The following is an 18,433-nucleotide window of genomic DNA, read 5'->3' as shown; positions in this document are numbered from 1 at the left end:
CCCTTCCCTGCTGGTGCAGAGAGCCCCAGAGGAACCTGGGGGGCCTTGAGGAGAGGCAGCGATGGAGCTAAAGGAAAAAGGCCTTATTGATCCCCTACTCCTGGCCACCCACTGGGATCATTTGGGCCCTGCTGAGTTCCAATCCTATAGCTTCCCTGCGGAGAGGCGGTCACCCAGCTTTAAAAATGTGGAAACAGGCTCCCAGTGCTGCGACCTGCTCAGGACCTGTCACTAAACAGCGGAGGCCTGGAGGAGCAGGTGCCTCTCCCATCGGCCCTCTCCAGGAGCCAGGCTTACCAATCCCGTGCTGCATTCCTCTGGGGGAAAGGCAAAGCACCATGGAGGAGAAACATATCCATTTTTAATAAATAGTTTATTTATCCAAGTTTCACCCTGATACTGAAGCCTGTGACAGTTCTTATTCTGGCTGAAGCCTGATTATGAGAACAGAGCCTGGTCACCCGGGTGCTGGTGCCAGCCCTGCCGATCACCTAGACATCAGAGGAAATGAGAGTATTGCTCAAACCAGGCAGACTGGAGCTTTATTAAGAAACAAACACCAGTAAGCCCAGAAAGGGGCAGTCGGTGTCTTCTGCAGGCAGCAGTTGTCTCCTCTGCTTGCTCCAGTCTCCTGCCCAGCACCAATGAGGACGTAAGAGATGAGCCTCGCTGGAGAGGCTCCGCACTTAACTAATAAGGCCCCCCACCGGGTGTTTCTGCAGCCGTCCTCCTGCAGGCGGGCGCAGGCTGACCAGCAGGCGGCAGCGCGGTAGCCACTCCGGGGCGGCCAGCAGGGGGCAGTGTGCGGCCGCCGCCGGTACAGACTGCAGGCTATGGGTAAACAGCCCGCCCGGTGGGGAGGCGGTGGTCACAGTAAGACAAGGTGATCTTGGCCCGCAGGAGGCTCTCAGCCCTGATGCGAGGCTCCCAGAGTCCTGCATTCTCAGCCTGACACGACCCCTGGCTGCAAGTCTGCTCTGAAACAACAACTTCTGTGAGAAGTAGCACTGAAGAGCTAACTGATGGCTGCAGGGCAGACCGACCCTCTGTTCTTGTCCTCTAACCAGACTCGGCTCCTTCCTGGAGGCCATGCCAGCAGCTCCCTCCTCCCCCCCCTGAGGCCCTGAAGACCAGGGCCCAGTGCTTCTGGACAGTTCCTCTATAGTCACTGGTTCTAATTTCTAGCATCTTCCCCTTTTAGGACAAAAGCAGCCCACCCAGTCACAGGACAGGCTTTCTCCCTCACCCCCAAGGCACATGGACCAAGTCACTCCCCTACGCCCCTGCTGCCCCATCCCACCATCCCTGACCCACCTCCCAAGCCAGGCAGACTCACTGGGCATCTCCTGGCCAGGCCGCTCCAGCCCACCAGCCTCAGGCTTCCACAGGTCTCACAGCGGCTGCCCTTTTGTTTTCTATTCATGGAAAACAAACCCTCCTCCCCCTTTCTGCCAAAAAGGAGGCAGAGAGGATGGGCTGCACTCCTGGCTTTGCCCCTCCACCCTTAAAGGAAGCCCATGTTTTCCTGAGGAGCTAACAATTCTGAAATCTTTCAGAGAGGCCTTGGGGCTGGAGTCAGGAGGGTGAATAGTCAAGGCAAGTGTGAATTCAGCACCAGCAGGTCTGGTGACCCTCGCCCTGGTGTGGGCTGTCCTGGGACAGGCTGACTGGGAACAGACTCCCTGCCTGGACTTATCGCTCTGAGTCAGAAAAGGAGGAGGGCTTAGTCCATCTCCACACCAGCATGTCTTCTCCAGCCACGCGGTGGGACTCTGTCTGGATCCGGGATTCATTGGAGGCCAGGAACTCCACGGCGCGGTCCCATACCCGCTTCATGCGCCTCCTATAAGGAGATGGGCAGGGCTCAGCAGGCCAGTCTCACCCCAAGGGAGCAGGCTTGTCAAGCCCTTTCTACAAAAGGGGACAAGTTTCCAAGTTCCAGTGCAGTCTGGGGAGGAAGAGCCGTTGACTAATATGACAAACCACAGAGGACGGAAATTTCCTGGGCCACACTCAAATAACTCTTCGATCTTCTCGGCTACAAAAGCATCCAATTAGAGGGAGCTGAAAGGGGCGGACTGTATCTGGGGCCTCCAGGTCCAAACGTGAGGGGCTGTGGTGGGCTCGCTGCTTCTAGCTGGGCCGTGACTGCAGTGGCCCTGGCCAGGCAGGCTGTACTACTGTGCCAGCTCCATCTGCATGCCAAGTAGAGGGGTCGCTGAGTCCAGATTCCACAGCGATTGGGGGATAGGGATGAATACACACCTGGACCAGGGAGGCCCAGAAGAGAGGGATCACAGCCACCAGGGAGGGTTCCTTCCAGGGGTAGAGCTCCTGCTGGGTCCCTGGGGCCTCCCCCGCTCCCCAGCCCCTTTCCCATCTCCTCTTCCCCAGTGGAGACTCGACAGGGCTGTTGAGGAGGCTGCTTTCACATCTACCCTCTGATGAGCTCCAGTGTCACACAGGCCTCAGACTGGAGACCATCTCCTCAGGACTCGGTGTGTAAGAGAACCAGGGAAGGGTCACATGTGTGGGGCAGTAGGGTCATCCAGGAAAGACAAATGTGAGGGCAGGGTGGCCTTGGGGTGCAGCAGCTTTCTTCCCTGGGGGCCAGGCGTCACCACAACCCTGATCGGCAGCTTCCATTTGGTTGGTCTGGCCAAGGCCACATACTCCCTGGGGACTGGGCTCTGAGTCTGAGCTCCCATTGCCTACTGGGCCTGAGGAGGTGGCAGTCCACATTGAGCCCACCAGCTCCTCACCCAGTCCCCGTTCCAGGCTCACCATTAACGGGTAATGAACAAGCCTGGCCTGAGCCGGCTGCTCCAGTCAGCGACCCTGCTTTCTCACTAAACAAGCTCTTCAGATCTCCCTCTGGCTCTTGAAGCAGGCCCTCATCTATCTATGGGGAGGTCTGGAAGTACTGGGTGCCTCAGGAGATGGGTTGAGAGCCACAGGGGGAGTGGCCTCCTGGGGAGCAGGATGGGCTTACACTCTGCAGGGCAGCAGCTCTCCACGTCTGTGCTAAAATACAGGAGCTCAGGCCCAGGTGGCTGTAGCTGCAGGCCAGCTGCCAAGCCACCTCATGTTCTTGTTGAAGGGAATGTGCACGTTGGGTATTAGTTCAGCTCAAGTGCTAATGGCTACCCTTGGCTAAGCTTTAAGGCCACCTCTTTGATGTCCCTGGCCCCTTCCTCTTTAGGCTTTTCACTACCCACACCACACAGTTTCCTTATGCTTCTTGTCATCTGTCTCCTTCTCTAGAACAAGAGCTCCAGCAGGGCAGGGATTCTTGTTTTTCCCTCATCACTCTCTCCCCTTGGTAACTGGCACTTAGTTGGTGCTCAACAAACATTCGTAGAATAAATGATGCATGAAGGACGGACTTTCTTCCCCAAAATTCTCTGAAAGGTCATGGAATCCTGTTTTATCATGAGGAAAACATGGCTCAGAGAGGTTGCGTGAGTTGCCCAGGGTCACAAGATGACTCCTGGCAGGACCAGGAATGAGGCAGGAGCTTGAGTGCACCGAGTGGCCCTTCTGGGAGTTTAAGAGCCGTGTGACTGCCTGAGGACCAACAGCACACATGTGCACACTCAGACATCTGCTCTCCCTCAGCTTCCTGACTGCCACCTCTGCCAGGGGCTGGATGGGCAGGAAGGCTGTCAAGCACCTTCGTGTTTAAAACAGACCCTTAAATGTTCTAATTCTCCAGTTCCTCAGGGGTTGCACAGAGAGGGGTGATCAGAGAGTCTGGTGGTGGCAGCGACAGAAGCACCACTGGCTGTGGGACTGAGCAAGTGCCTGTGCTTCAGCTGTCAAATAGGGCCCTCCCTGTGGTGAGGCCAGGTGAGGCCTGTGCAGGGTTCGGGGCAGTGGCCTCTTAGTGACATCCAGCAGGTAAGTGTGTGATAGAGATGGGGTCAGTCAGCTGTGCAGGAGCCACCATTTGAGGTGATACTGTGGTGAGCCCTGGTGGCTGTCTCTTCAGATTCTGCCCCTGATGCCACCCGACACCAGGACTATCAGGAGCAGGGAGCATCACCCCAGCAGCCACGGCCCTGTGGAAGATGCCCTGCGGTAATGTGTGACCACGGCCCTGCTGGCCCTTTCTAGCAGCCCTGTTTCCTGGGAACTAACCCTATGGATTGTTGTAAAACTGCTTTCGATTACATATATGTGCATGTGTGTGTGCACACGTGTGTGTGGGAACTGGACCATGGTATTGTAGCTGATTTCTGATTGTGGGGTCATGGTCATAAAGTGTGAAGACTACCTCTCCCTCCTCACCAGTGACTGACTCAAAGATAAGTCAAGGAACCAATTTTGGTCAAAGAGTCACAAGGAGTGTGTCCCAGGAGGCCATTGGGAAAGCTTTCTCTTACTTATAAGAGTGACAAGAAGCCCACTTCTCCACTGCCAGCTGTGACAAGATAGACTTTGCTCTAGCTGCTGGTAGTCACCACTTGTGACCACAAGGGACAAGCCCTCCAACTGCATCTATGTGGAGATGGGACTATGAGAATCACAGAGCAGTGGAGGAAGAGCTGGCTGCTCTGCCTTGAACCCTGGACGCCCTGGACTTCCACCTACAGAACCCTCACCATCACACCCTGTGAGCAGAAGCCTCTAGAGGTGGGGACCCTGGGGCCCGCAGCTCTGCAGTAGCCTCAGCACTCAGTGCACCTCCACAGAGGGGCAGGCCCAGGCTCTGTAGGTCTGGCCTAGCTCGTTCCATCCTAAAGAGCAGAGCACACTCAGGAGCAGGAGGAGGTGCGGACGGCACCCCATTTGCTCAGGACACTGAGTGGAGGTGCCCTCAGTTGGTGCCAGGCTCTGGGCTTCCTTTCCATGGGGCTCAGCAACCCCAGAGAGGACTCACCGACTCTGTGGAGGGATGAGGGTGTCACGCACGTGCAGGATGCCCACGTACGGGTAGCGCTCCATATCTTGCTCCCAGTCCACGTAATGGTCCTGGACTACGTCTGTAGGAGAAAATGCAGAGTTCAGGGCGCACGGTCCATGGGCAAGCAGGGGCAGCCCTTCCACAGGGGCCACGTACCTATGATCTTCTTCACCATCTCATACATAGCCTGTTCCTCCTCTTCTAACTTCCTCCACCGGTACTTCAGGAGAATCAGGAGCCCCCACAGAAAAGCCAAGCCTGTGAGGGAACAAAGCCCCCGTTAATCCCTGGCATGTCCTTTGGCTGTTCTGACACTTAGCCGGTGTCCCTGTGGGCAAGATACTGTGCTGCAGAGCAACCTGCCAATCCTGTTCCAAGCACCTTATGCATCAGGGAGAGGACAAGCACACAGGAAGCAAGCACGCAGACACACATGGGGAGGATGGCTAGGAAGTGATCATCCTCTTCCTGCTACTGTCACCAGAGGCGTCCCCAGCTATTCAGCTCTCGGCCCCTCCCCACCTCATTCCGGGCTTTCATCTCCTCCCTCGTGGACCTGAACACGGCGATTCATACATATATACATGGCGGCCCTTTGTGTTCTGGGCTGCTGCTGCTGATAATGATTTTTGGCCTGACGGCGCAGGAGGGCTGGTATGCATGGAGGCCTGTGGTTCGCAGCTCTGGCTATCTCTGGAGAGCCGTGGTCTCTGTGCCCTGGCCTTTTGCTTCCAGAGACACCCTGAGGTCCCTGCTCAAAGGCGGTCCTGATGCCAAGAGATGAGACCTGCTTTCCTGTCAGCGCAGCGCTCTGCACGTCCTTGCTGCTCTCATCGGGTATCTGCAGCTCCCCAGGAGCTTACATTTTTCAGGAGTAGAATCAGGCCAAGCCCCCACTGTCCCTCCCGCTTGGAGGTGGTCTGTACGATGGGATCCTGGCAGGTGCTAGAAGTGGCACCACCTGGACGCCCGCCCCAGCTTCCTCTCAGGGAAGCTGACAGTCCCCCGCCTGCATCAAGGACATTTCTAGTTATCCTAATGCTCTAGCCACCAATCTCCAAAGGTAAAGACAGACCAGGGCAGAGGCCGACTTGTTCATCTCCTCTGTTTTATTAGACAGACCTCAAGTTCACCAGACAGAAACGAGTCTCGGGATGGGATTCCTACACCTCATCACTCACGCCTACGAGGGCACCACGCTGTGCTCCCAAGGCACTGCCTGCAAGTGGCATGATGGCGGGGGGGGGGGGGGGGGAGCGCAAGGAGGGTGGTAGAGGACTTACACCAAAAGAAGATGAGCACATGGGTGACCGCAGTGAGCAGGGCACGACTCAGGCGGCAGCCAACGCCCATGCGGGGGCGGGCAGACTCCAGGCAGACCACCTTGTCCACAGTTGTCACCAGCTCAGACGGATCTTCCCCTTTTAACCTGGAAGAGGACACAGGGCTCTAGACACATTCCAAAGTCCTACTTCAACAGCGGGAGGCCAACAGGGGAAGGACAGAGGGACCACAGGCTTCTGTTTGCTTATAGAACAGGCTCGGTATCCTGGTATCCTGGTTGTGCTCTTTCCAGAAATTTCCCACATTGGCTACTTAGAATAAACCTTTAAAGACGGCAGCAAGCTTGAACCCCTACCGCTAAAGTGACGTCCCCCTCTGTTGGGTCTTTGACAGCCTTTCTCAGCGTGTGGAAGATTAAACTGTAAATTGGATTCCCACCTCCCAGCACAGAGAGATGGAAATGTTTACTGAATCACTGGCTCTGCAATTGCATGGCAAGAACTCAAAGACAGGATCCAGGAGGTTGCGCTTCTCCGTGACGAGCAGACACATAAGCTGTTTAAGGGTAAAGATCATGGGGCATTGGTGAGGCTCTGAGATGGGAGCCACTAGGCTCTTCAAGACCAGTCCCCTGTTACTAAGCTCCTGCCCAGGTCCCACGCAAGGAGGTGTCAAGACTTGTGGGATATGAACACCTGACCCTTCTTCCAGCCAGTGAGAGGGCACGACATCTAGCTCTGGAATGCTGCCATCGGAAGTGACCCATTTTCAACACTGGTCATCTGAGTAGCTCAACCACCTGCCCAAGTGTGCAAAGGCAGGTGCTGTCATTCCAGAGTTGGGGCTTCAGTGAGCACTGTGGGGGAGAGAACCCGGATTCTCCTTTGCCTTTTCCAACACAGGAAAATCGCTCAGCCACTCAGGGCAGCACTTTCTCTAAGCCAGTGAATTTTAATCGGGCCATGCTTCCAGTTATCCAGCTCTAGGCTGCACTACCCAAGGGGCTTCTGCTGGATGCACTGCTGATGGAATTAGTAATTTGGGCGGATTAGAGAGGAAGCCAACAGAACCCTAGAGTGTGTTTTAATATGGGGAGCTGGAGCCTGAACAGAGATCCTCACAAACACAGAGCTGAGCAAGGGACTTTGTGACCGGCTCCCCTGGCAGGGGGCTCCAAGGGGCAAGGCTGTTGGCTGGTGCCCCTCCCCCTGGCTGAGCAGACACATCCGCCCTTTCAGCCTCCTGAAAGGCTCACTATCTCCACTAACAGTGGCCAGAGATAACAAAGAGGCGGAAACAGACTGGCAGAATAAAATGCAGTATTTCCCAAGCAATTTCCATCTGAGTAAAACCAACACACAGAATCATTTCATCTAAAATGAAAACTCGCACCAAGGAGAGGCAGGGCAGCAAGAGGCCTGGGAGGTGTGTCTCCTCCTGAAACTGCCCCCTGCTCTGCAGCCCCAAAGCCTCATCCCTGGGCAGGGCCAGACTCAGCTGGGACATCCTGCCTCTTACTTCAGACCCAAGACCTCTGTGGGAGCAAGGGAGTTAGCTGTCAGGTAAGAACAATGGTAGCAGCCGTCTCCACCTTGTTAACCCCACCCCGCGCCCGGCCCCACACTCACCAGATGCCCACATCCTTGTTGCTGCTCAGTATCCAGGTCAGCGCTGCTTCAAACTTGGCAGAGGAGCTGCTGGTCACATTCTGGTGGGGTGGGGGAGGGGGGATTAGTTCTGCCTCTGGGCGGAGCAGCCGGAACTTTGCTGCTGGATTAAGGAAGCCGCTCCGCTCAGGCTCCACACTCCCCAAGGCCCTGTTCCACTAGATGCCCAGCAAACTGGCAGCAAGGAAATCTGCGGTGATGAGAGCCATGAAGAGACTCTGACCAGGGGAGGTGATGCGGAAGCACATCCAGGAAAACAGCACAGGCCTGAGGCCGCCAAAGGAACAGCATTATCTCAAAGGCTGCCGCGTTCAGCCAGAGAGCCGGTGGCTCCGTGTGGTTGCGCTGGTGTGGGAGCCACACAGAGACGCAGCTCTGTGGCCTCAGATAAGTCCCTGACCCTCTCTGGGCCTCAGTTTCCTTGTCTGTGAATTGAAAATTGAACTAGATGACCTCTGAGGTCCCCGCCAGCTCCAAAGTTTCAAAATTTCACCAGCCAGCGGCCACACAGAAAATCAAATGGACCCTGAGCAGTCTGAACGGAATCACAAAGGGAGAGAATGGACAGGTTAAATTTTGCCCAGAAAGCTGCTGAGGAGTGGAGCAAAGTTAATGAAAGGAGAAGCAACAGGCCCCTTAGGGGAAGCCTGCAGTGGCCACCTAGCTAGGGAAAGGCAGTGGAGTGGTCCCCACCACTACCTTAACTCAAGGTGGACTAACGCTCCACTAGGTTAAAAAAAAAGAAGAAAAAAAGAAAGAAAGCCCAAAAGCCACAAAGCAAACAAAAAACAAAAAGGGTAAAAAGCCCGTAGGGCTTGAAGGATCAATGGGAAAGCACCAGCCCTCCTGGGAATGCAAGAGCGCAGCCTACTCACTGCTATATATTCCTGGGCTTCCAGAACAGGAATGCATTTGCTTTTTAGCTTCTCTGGATTTCCACACTCAAAATTACCTAAGAGGAGGGGAAAAAAGACAGATTCAAATACAGAGAAAAGGTGAAAAAAAATTACTCTGAAATTGGACTAAAAATACAGCAAAAATCAAGCCATCAGCTCTAATCAGGAGCATGTGGCCGACGGTTCCCTGGCTTCTGTGGGGCATCTTCACTCTGCAGCAAGATCAAAAGCCACTTAGCTTGGATCGATTCCAGATCATTAAAACCTGACCTGCAAAGCAGTGCAGCGATTTGCATTAAATGACTAAAAAGCTGCCCAATACCGAGGCCTATTTGCAATTGATCCCTAAAAGGATCCGACACATAGCCGGGAAGGTACAGGAATGGCACTATAAATAAACACAGCCTGGAAAAAAAGGCAGGAGGCTGTGGGCACCACAGGGGTTCTGATCATGACACAGGCTGGCAACCTGGATCAACACAAGTCCATTGTTTTCAGGGTCCTAGGGAGAGATATCCAAAAGGGTCCCATGGAGAAAGAGGGCAGGGTCTGTACTAGGCAGTGGGGCCTCCCAACACCTGGGAAGCCAGGAGCTTCCCCCATAGTCCTGCCCAGTCCTCCAGGTAGCCTATGGGGCCTCTCGTTTGGCCAACCTGCTTCAGACCTGGTGGCCTGCCACAGCCCTTGGCCCTCCTTCAGGTGGCTGTGGTTTACTGCTGTGTGCTGTGTCCTATGGGTCAACTAGACTCCCTGAGAGTGGGGACAGTACAGGCATCACAAGACGCTTAACACTCACACAGCCTGGCTGCCCTCCCTGGGCACAGCCAGAGGCCTCAGCGGCCAGTCTCTGCATGTCTGCATGCAGGGAGGACCCAAAGGCTGATATTCAGTTCATTCTTGAGCATGAACTCAAGCCTGTCCACCCACCCCCAACCAAATCCTCCCACTTTATAGTGGATCGTGACTGTGTCTCCCAAGACCAAGGTGGCTTCTTCTGTCCTCCTGCCCTGCCTGGACTATCCTTGCCCTGGCTAGGTTGGCCTGACCTGCCTCCTGATTGGTTTTCTCCTGTCCCCTTTCCAACCCACGTTTTATCAATAAAGCTTTAAAGTGCTTCTGCTTAAATGACACTGCGCCACTCAAGCTGTTGTCGCCGCATTTGCCTTCTTGGCACCCGACTCTGCATATCACTCCCCTGCTCAGAGCCTCCCTGGCCCTTACTGCCTGATGGGTGGCCTGGCACCATTGCTGTCCCCTGTGGGGCCCAGCTGACATTTCTAAACATCATTCCCTCCCATTCTCTTTCCTCTGAGAAGCAGCTGCTTCCTGGCTCTGCCGGTCATCTGCTGCCTTTTTGGCCTTCCCCTCCCCCACATGCACATAACCAGTCTTACCTGGGCTTCAGGATTGGGCTCAGAGGCTCCCTCCCCTGTGACACTTTCCTGACTGTTCCAGCTAAAAGGCACTATGCCTCCTGGACTCACGCCCTCTCAGTTCTTGTCCATCACCCAGTGGCCAGGGAGGTAGGTGGTCTCTTCTACTAGACCACGAGCAGGACTCTGGGCTGAGTCATCTCCTATCCTGCACAGGCAGATCAGTACCCAGGCTATCTCGGATCCCCAGTGGGAGGGCAGGGTGTGGCCTTGTGGAGAGCACACATTTCCCTGTAGCCTATCTATGTGAGACCTATGTCCTCCCAGCTGCCCTTGCCAGGCTGGCTAGGGGGCAGCAGGTGCCAGGGCTTGATCACACAGGCCAGGACCAAACATGGAGAAAGGGATGGTGGCATAATATCTACTAGCACCCAAAATAGGGTAGAGCTTCTCAGCTTCAGGATACACACAAAACCCAAGACTGTTCTAAAAATACTGGGTCAGGATGGGTCATGGAATTCATTCTGCATTTTCAACATAGTCCCAGGTGATGCTGCTGCTCCAGTCCTTGGACCATGAAGAAGATGCAAAGCTCTGCAACATGCACTTAGGCCAGAATTTACATTCAGGTCCTGGGCCCTTGACTTCATCGATGACTGTCATATGTGGCCCCCACTCCTCTCTTCCCTTGAGAGCTCTCAGGTGCTCCCAATCATCTCTAGTCTCCCAGGGTCAGGAGAGCTGATACCGCAAGACTGACCCTGAGGACAGAGGGTCCAATACAAGTCCATCTGACTTTGACTGCCCAGTGAATTCTCACACAAGAGCTGATCCCACAGGCCTCAGATGTCCTCTGACCTCTCAGGTAAGAGTGCTCTTGAACGTTCCTCAGGACTGAGCTGTTCTCCCTGCCTCCTGGCTGTTAGAGCGGAGCAGCTATCCCCTGCCATGCCCTTTGGCCATGGTGTGCTGCCTCACCTCGGGCACAAGGCTACAGAGCCAGCTGACCATGGACTGAACCACTGAAACCAAGAACAAGGTAGCTTTCATCCCATTGTGAGCTGGGCCGTCTGTCCTAGACTCACAGACTCGGGTGTGAAGGAATCCAGACACTGGGGCTGGCACCTGCGGATCTGAGAAACGGCTGTCCAAGACTACAAAAGATCCCTGACTCTGGAAGTGCCCAGATGCAGTGTGGCCTTTGTATCCCCACCTTAAAAGCCCACTCTTCCCTCTGGCAGTTAGAATCACAGCTTCTGGGTCAGGACTCCACTGTGTATTCTCTAGTAAACCAATAAAGTGTCTTTTTTCATTTTTCTCAAAACAATAACAAAAAATAAACAAACAAAATAAATCATCAAGAACACTGAACTGCTCTGTCCAGTTCAAGTACATCTAACCAAGGCTTGAGCCCCACACCCTCCCCTGTGCTGCCCACAGGTGATTTTGAGAACTTCCTAGAAGCTAGGTGTTGGGGGAGGACACAATAATGTAGATGACCTCTCTGGTCTCAAAGCACGAGTTCACCAAATGAAATGGTAGGGGACCCTTATGGATGAGTGGGGCTGCTGAAGGACAGTGCTGGACTCTCATTTTGTAGAGAAGATAGATCCAACATTATCCAGTTAGACAGGAAGACTGAGGCCATTAGAGGATCAGGGACTTGCCCAAGATCCTACAGCTAGGAGGCATGATCAGGACCAGATGTGACACCATGGGCAGCCATGAAGACCACCTGCTGCCTACACAGGAAAGAGGCCTTTCCCCTGGCCCAGGCAACTGTCTGGCTCAGGTCAGCCCCTGGGGGGGGGGGGGGGAAGAAAGCCTGTGAGCCAGATCCTGAAGCCCAGCTGGGACTGGTTATGTGCATGTGGGGGAGGGGCAGGCCAAAGAGGCAGCAAATGACAGGTAGAGCCAGGAAGCAGCTGCTTCTCAGGGGAAGGAGAAATGTCAGTTGGGCCCCACTGGGGACAGCGATGGGTTACAGGCCACCCATCGGGCAGTGAGGGCCAGGGAGGCTCTGAGCAGGGGAATGACGTGCAGAGCCAGGTCCTCAGAGACTCTGAGAAGATCTGGGCCTGGCCCCTTCCAGTGCCAACACGAACCCCCAGAGCATCAGGCATCCCAGAAAAGGGGGAGGATCTTGCTGAAAGATTTGTGCTTGGGGACCCTGGGGAACTAAAGATGCACCGCCACGGCATCACCAGGGGGAGGTGGGAAGCTGAAGCTTACCCACTAAAGGTATTTTCTGGGGATAACCATGGCTTGGTGGCCTGACTAACCAGAGTGGTGCCCCCCCACCCCCCTCAGGAGGACGGCGGGCGTGTGTGGCCGACTCACCGGCTTGGATGGCCAGGAAGTTGTACAGCTCATGCAGCAGCTCCAGCAAGGCGGCCTTCTGCTTGGCTTGGCAGAACTGAAAAGGCACAGGACACTGGTCAGCGGGCGACGGTGATGGGTGTGCGCATCAGTGTCTACCTCTCCATGGCTGCACTATCAGGTATGTCTTGACGGCAAGGAACATGGTATTATTTTAACTAATTGATTTCTTTTTGCAGTACTGGGGATGGAACCCAGGGCCGTGGACATGGTTGGCAAAGCTCTACCACTGAGCTCTCTGCTCTTTGGCCCTGTTATGCTACCCTCAGCCCTGGAATTCTTAAAACAGAAATAGCTGGGTGCTATAGGGCACGCCTGTAGTCCCAACTACCCAGGAGGTGGGAATAGGAGAACCCCTGAGTCCAGGAATTTGAGACCAGTCTGGGCAACATAATGAAATACTGTCTCAAAAAAGAAAAAAAAAAAGGTAGAAATTTCAGCCGCGCGACCAGCACGCTGGCTTCATACAAGAGGTTCGTAGCATAGAAGTTAACTAGTGAGATCAAAATAAACACACAAGACTCAATTACCTTTTTCTTTGACCAGGTCTGAGACAGCCCTCCCTCTGGCTCCTGCCTCGAACCACCCGGTGGGGCAGCAAGGCTTACTCAGGACTAGCAGGAGAGAGAGAGAGAGCACGCCAGAGGGTGGCCTTTTATTGGGGAACAACAAGAAATTCAGGGGAAAATTCAGGGGAAAACCTTGGAATGCGGTCGAGGGGGACCGCATTCCAAGGTCAGGGTCAGTGATTGGTCTCAGGGTCAATGGTCAGTCACACCCCCACACGGACAGGCTCTCGCATCTGGAGAGGGTGGGGATTAGTTCCCACACAGTTTAGCCAGAGCACCTTACACCCAATCAGGGAGGTGCCCAATCACATGCGAGAATGGCTTCCCACAGAAATTCTGCAAAGTGCTGTGCCTAGGAATAGAGGTGATAAATATCAGGTGAAGCTCCTGAGAAGGGTGCTGTGTAGCAGAAGCAGACACAATAGCGAAAGGACTGCCATCTGCAGTGCTCCTTGGAATAAAGGCCAGTAAGAGGGATGATGAACCCAGCAGCCCAGACTCCTCGGAGAGAAAAGGAATCACTGCCAGATCTCGTAGGGCTCAGAGGACACAGGGCAGAAGGTCACCAACTATGGGCTTGCCTCCTACAGGGTTAGGTGGGACCTCTGCATAAGGACTGTAGCGGAACTCTTGTGAGCTCACATACAAATCACTCAACATAGGCTGACACCACTCAAAGGAAACAGGAAGGTACCAGACGACGACGAGATGGCCTGATTAAGACAACACACCCACTCCCAGCCTGTCTCCACATTCCCAAGCATAAATGCAGAAAGAAAAACACAAAGTGTCACAGTCCTCAATGGTGGAGATGGAAAAGAACACTTATCAGATACTCAAATGCCTGTCTGGGTCCTGGATGAGACTGGAGCCACCCAAAGGAGACTTTAGCAAGAATCCCAGGAGCCAAGAATTATGTCCCCATCTGCCAGCTCCTGAGTCTACCCTCTATGAAGGCCATTTCATAAGCCCATGAAGTTGGCCCAACAAGCCTGTGTGGATAAGGCCCAGGACGGGCTATTCTGTGCTCTGATGCAGGTTTGGGAATACGGAATATTCAGCATCTGAACTGCCACTCGTCAGGTGAGAAAAGCTGTTTGGTTACTGAGCACATCTTTAGTGGGGACCTGGAGGATGTACTAGGGCTCACTCTGTTGGGACGTGAGCATGATACTCACAGAAGGCCAGGGAGCACATGTGCCATTCACTTGGGGTCTGACACACTTAGAGATGTGAAAGACTGAGAATTAGAAACCAGGAGACCCTTTTCTAAATAAAAGACAGACAAAACTAACATCACCATACAGAAAAGTTATTTTTTTCCTATTTCTGCTTTCAGTCTTCAAAATTCTAGTTTCTCCTCTGGCCACCTCTGTTTCTGCAACACTTCTGATCATTACCTGCAGTATTTACGATGGGGGCAGAGTAAGCTTATTATGAATCTGTTTTTGCAAAACATCTGGGAAACAATGGTATTTGGTGGATGAATACAACAAATGAATGTTATAAAACACCCCAAATATGACACATCGGAAGCCAAGGGAAAATAAATCTGGTTATCTGCAGCAGGATGCCCTTCATTAAGTGCGGAAGTCAATGCAAGGGTGTCCCGATGACCATGCGTCATTTCTTCCTCAGCCCCCAGGCTGCGGAGGCTTGGCATGGTACACTTAGTAATTAGACTACTAAGTCATGCCCTCCAGCAGCACAAGACACCTCCTGGTAGGATTTATAACCTGAAAATTTACTGCCTCATATCTTCCCCAGACTAACATCAGCACCAGCATCCAGGTTCCGTTCCGGTGCTGCTTCTGCATGAATCATAAATGGGTGGGGCTGCTCGCCTCCCCCAAATATTATTTGTAGGAATTATCAGGGCTTCATACAACAAATCTAAACAGACTAAGAGGGCTAATTCCACTCACAGTGTTTCAAACAAGCCCCTCTGATGCGTCCAATCAGAACAGTGTTTTCGGAGCCACAAGTGCACACCAGAGAACATGGAATTGAGAACACAGCTCCTGATGCTTGGAAACTACCAGCACTTCTGCCAGATGCCAGAAAGCTCGAGGCCCTTCAACAACCCACTGCATCTCCTTGGATCAACTCAGGCAGCAGACCAAAGTCCCTGGTGCTATGACTGATGGGAGGCCTCTGTAATGAGCCCAGAACTGGACCTTGGGACTCAGTTCTCTGCATTTCAAGTCTTCTTTCACTGCCACAAACATCACAGAGTGTGACATGATTCTGGTACATTACAGGAAGCTTTCCCTAAAAATGACCTTAATATGATCTTTGCTGGGGAAGTTTCCACCTGACAGAGGAGAAATATAAGAAACTCAAACTCACCTCGTCTGTTTTCCTCTCACAGTCCACTGGCAATAATTTCACTGAGACCAAAAAAAGAAACACACAGGAGATTAAAAGTCACTCTCAAAAGTTGGGAGAAGTAAAACATTACAGATAAGGGGATTAGAAAGTTGCCATGGAAATGTGGCACTTAAAATGGAGAGACAATAAAAAGTACACGTTTCCCAACCATGGATTAGTAGTTTAGATAATTGGGTCCTCATCCCAGTGGTCACAGGTTCTCAAGCAACTCAACAACTTATCTGTAAAATGGGATCAAATAGGACTTCCTTGCTTAACCCAGGGAGTTAGGCTCCAAACAGACAACATGTGTGACAGTTTTATTAACAGTAAACAACAATATGTTAAATAGGGATGAATACCATCTGGGTGGGGAACTCCAGGTAATTCCAGTATCTGCTCCCAAAGCTGTTGTGTTAAAGCACTTTGGTAGTGAGTGGGCACATGACACTGTATGACACAGCTACCATGGCATTCAGTTCTGCTTAATTTCTTTAGCAGGTTGATAAACTACTCCCAGATTGGTCAACTACTCTCACAGTGGAAGAATCACTTGAATGTCTGCCTAAGTCTGTGATCCCGAGGCTCACAGACTTGCACACAACCAAACATCCGTTTGCCATAATACCTAAGACAGCTTTTTCCTGTATTTCAACTGAAAAGGTGTGGCCTTGACTCGAAGCTGGGAATAGTATTAATCACATTCATGCTTTGCAAAGAATATTAAAAGTTGGTGAACTATAGTGTCATTTTTACCTAAATTTATACTGAAATTATGGTTTGTTTTTTTTTTTCTACTAGAGCCCAGAGTAAAGGGACAGTCAAATTTCCCATTTGGAAAGCATATAAACCCTCAGCTTTTCAGGAGACATACCATATCCTGCAGACCTCTCATTGGTGTGTCTAATTATGTAACTTAAGTGTGGACAGAGGATGTCTGGAACCCTCCTTGAATCACAGATCCTCTCAACTCCTTATTCAAACACCTCAGTTGGGATCAGTTTAAGCCCTTCAAAAGCTTCTTCAACAACTGTTCCGCAGGCAGGGCTAGCATAAACTTTTTGACAAATGAAGGTCCCAGTGTCTCTTTGGCACTGCAAAGCTGGGACCCCAACCAGATCCTCTTTGTGGGCCAGTCAAATCAGGGGGTGGCCTTGGGGGGTGGGGGGGTGACTTTCAAATGGGACTAAAGTGTGAGTGAGCAAGAGACCCAAAAGGAAGAACCAAAAAAGGGACGGGGTCGATGTGTTAGCGGGGATGTGGCTTTCTCTCCAGAGGGAAAACCAGAGGTTTGGAGAACTCAACCCCACGCCAGCACGTGGCAGAAAGGGAGGCTTTAGAAGGGAGGGCTAGGTAAGAAAAGAAAGCGAAGGCAGAAGACACTGCAGTGCCGGGGAGAAGTGAAGTGAGGGTTTGGGAAGACAGGCACGACAGGGCGCGGGGCTGTGCGGCCTGGCGCTGGACCGGCGGTGGCCCCTGCGGACTCGCGCCCCCCGGCCCTCCCCTGTGCCGGCCCGGGACGTACTGTTGTCCTCCGCCTCCTGCGGCGCCGGGGGCTTGCCCATCTTCACCCAGAGGATGCCCAGGAAGACGAGCAGCAGCCCCAGGCTGGCCCAGAGCAGGAGCCGAGACAGACAGCGCTCCAGCCGCCGCCCCACTTCGGGCCGGGCCCGCGCGGCGCCCGCAGAGCCCGCTCGCGAGACCCTCAGGCCTGGGCGCGGGTCGGGACTGAGGAGGGCAGAGGGCGGCCGCGCCAGGGACGGGGACGAGGCCCACCAGCGGCGGGCCGGGCCCAGTGCGGCCCTGTCGGGCATCCGAGCATCCTCGTCCTCCTCGGAGCTGCCCCGGACCGAGGCGCGTCGCCGGAGCGGCGCAGGGCGGGCGGGGTAGGCCAGGCCGCGGCTCCCGGCCCAGGAAGATGCGGAGGCTCCGAGATCGCCATAGGCCCCGGCAGTTGTGTAGGCCGGGCCCGAGGCCGGAGGGGAGACCCAGGGCTCGGACCGCAGAGAGGCCACGGCTGGCCGGGCGCGTAGCGGCGCCTCCTCGCGTAGCCGGGCCTCCTCCCGCAGCCGGTCCTGACCCCGCTGCCGGGCCTCCTCCCTCAGCCGCTCCTCGTCGCGTAGCCGGGCCTCGCCCCGCAGACGGCGCAGCTTGTTGCGGTAGACGTCCCGAGTGGTGTCGGTGATGGGTCCTGGCTGGAAGCCCAGGGCCTGCAGCTCCCGCCGCAGCTCCAGGTCCGACAGGCCGGCCATGGCCAGGACACCGCCCCCCACCCGCCCCCGGCGCGCAACGCACCCGGAACTGCTCCCGCCAGCAGCCGCGGCGGAGCGGGCGGGGCCCTGCGCCATGATGGGAAGGTCGGCCTCGGATGCCATATTGGGGAGGTCGGCCATGATGAGGAGGTCGGCCATGATGAGGAGGTCGGCCATGATGAGGAGGTCTAACTCGGCTTTGGAGCCGCCATATTGGGGAGGTCCCATGAATTTTAATTTTTTGTTTTCTCCTGTTGCTCCGCCCCTCTCCTTTCCTCTTGTTTGTTAGATCTAGCGTTGTTTACTCAGAGTCCTTCATCCCCAGAGCAGTCCCTGGCACGTGGAAGGTATTCAGTCTGGTTGATTTAATGGATGAATTGCTTAATAGTTCGAGACAAGCCACTGCCAGCAGTCAGGAGGCAAAATCATATGCCACCTTCTGTGCTTGAGGACCAATGTCTGATCCTGTTTTGTTTGGGCAGTAGCATGCCCTGAGAGTTTGTCCCTATTTCAGTCTGCTGTGGGCTGGCTTCTTTTCCTGGCCTTGCACTTGGCCAAAGTTAAGCGCCAAGTGCATGCAGCACTGCCCTAGGACAGATTCTGGCCTCCTTGCTCTCCAGCCTGGAATAGGACACCCCACCCATCAGAAAAACAGAAAAGCCAAATGCCCTGATTGGGAGTTGGCAAGGTGAGGCTGCTCAGAGGAGGCCGAGTGGCTGCATGGTAGGATTCTCATA

The 18,433-nt window shown here is 54.0% G+C and overlaps 1 protein-coding gene across 1 annotated transcript; it reads right to left on the bottom strand.

The window, feature by feature from the left end:
* Positions 1-354: 354 nt before the first annotated feature.
* Lemd2 (LEM domain nuclear envelope protein 2) lies at positions 355-17,745 on the bottom strand. Its single transcript, XM_005318801.5, has 9 exons — positions 16,970-17,745; positions 15,424-15,464; positions 12,467-12,542; positions 8,733-8,809; positions 7,819-7,898; positions 6,190-6,335; positions 5,063-5,164; positions 4,883-4,985; positions 355-1,843 (listed from the first exon to the last, which is right to left on the bottom strand). The coding sequence occupies exons 1-9, from the start codon at positions 17,694-17,696 to the stop codon at positions 1,693-1,695; spliced, it is 1,503 nt and encodes a 500-aa protein (XP_005318858.1). The 5' UTR covers positions 17,697-17,745; the 3' UTR covers positions 355-1,692.
* Between the last annotated feature and the right edge of the window lie 688 nt (positions 17,746-18,433).

This window comes from Ictidomys tridecemlineatus, chromosome 8, assembly GCF_052094955.1.
Source record: "Ictidomys tridecemlineatus isolate mIctTri1 chromosome 8, mIctTri1.hap1, whole genome shotgun sequence".
Taxonomy (NCBI): domain Eukaryota; kingdom Metazoa; phylum Chordata; class Mammalia; order Rodentia; family Sciuridae; genus Ictidomys; species Ictidomys tridecemlineatus.
The sequence above is the reverse complement of the archived record's forward strand: the minus strand, read 5'-3'. Positions and strand labels throughout refer to the sequence as shown.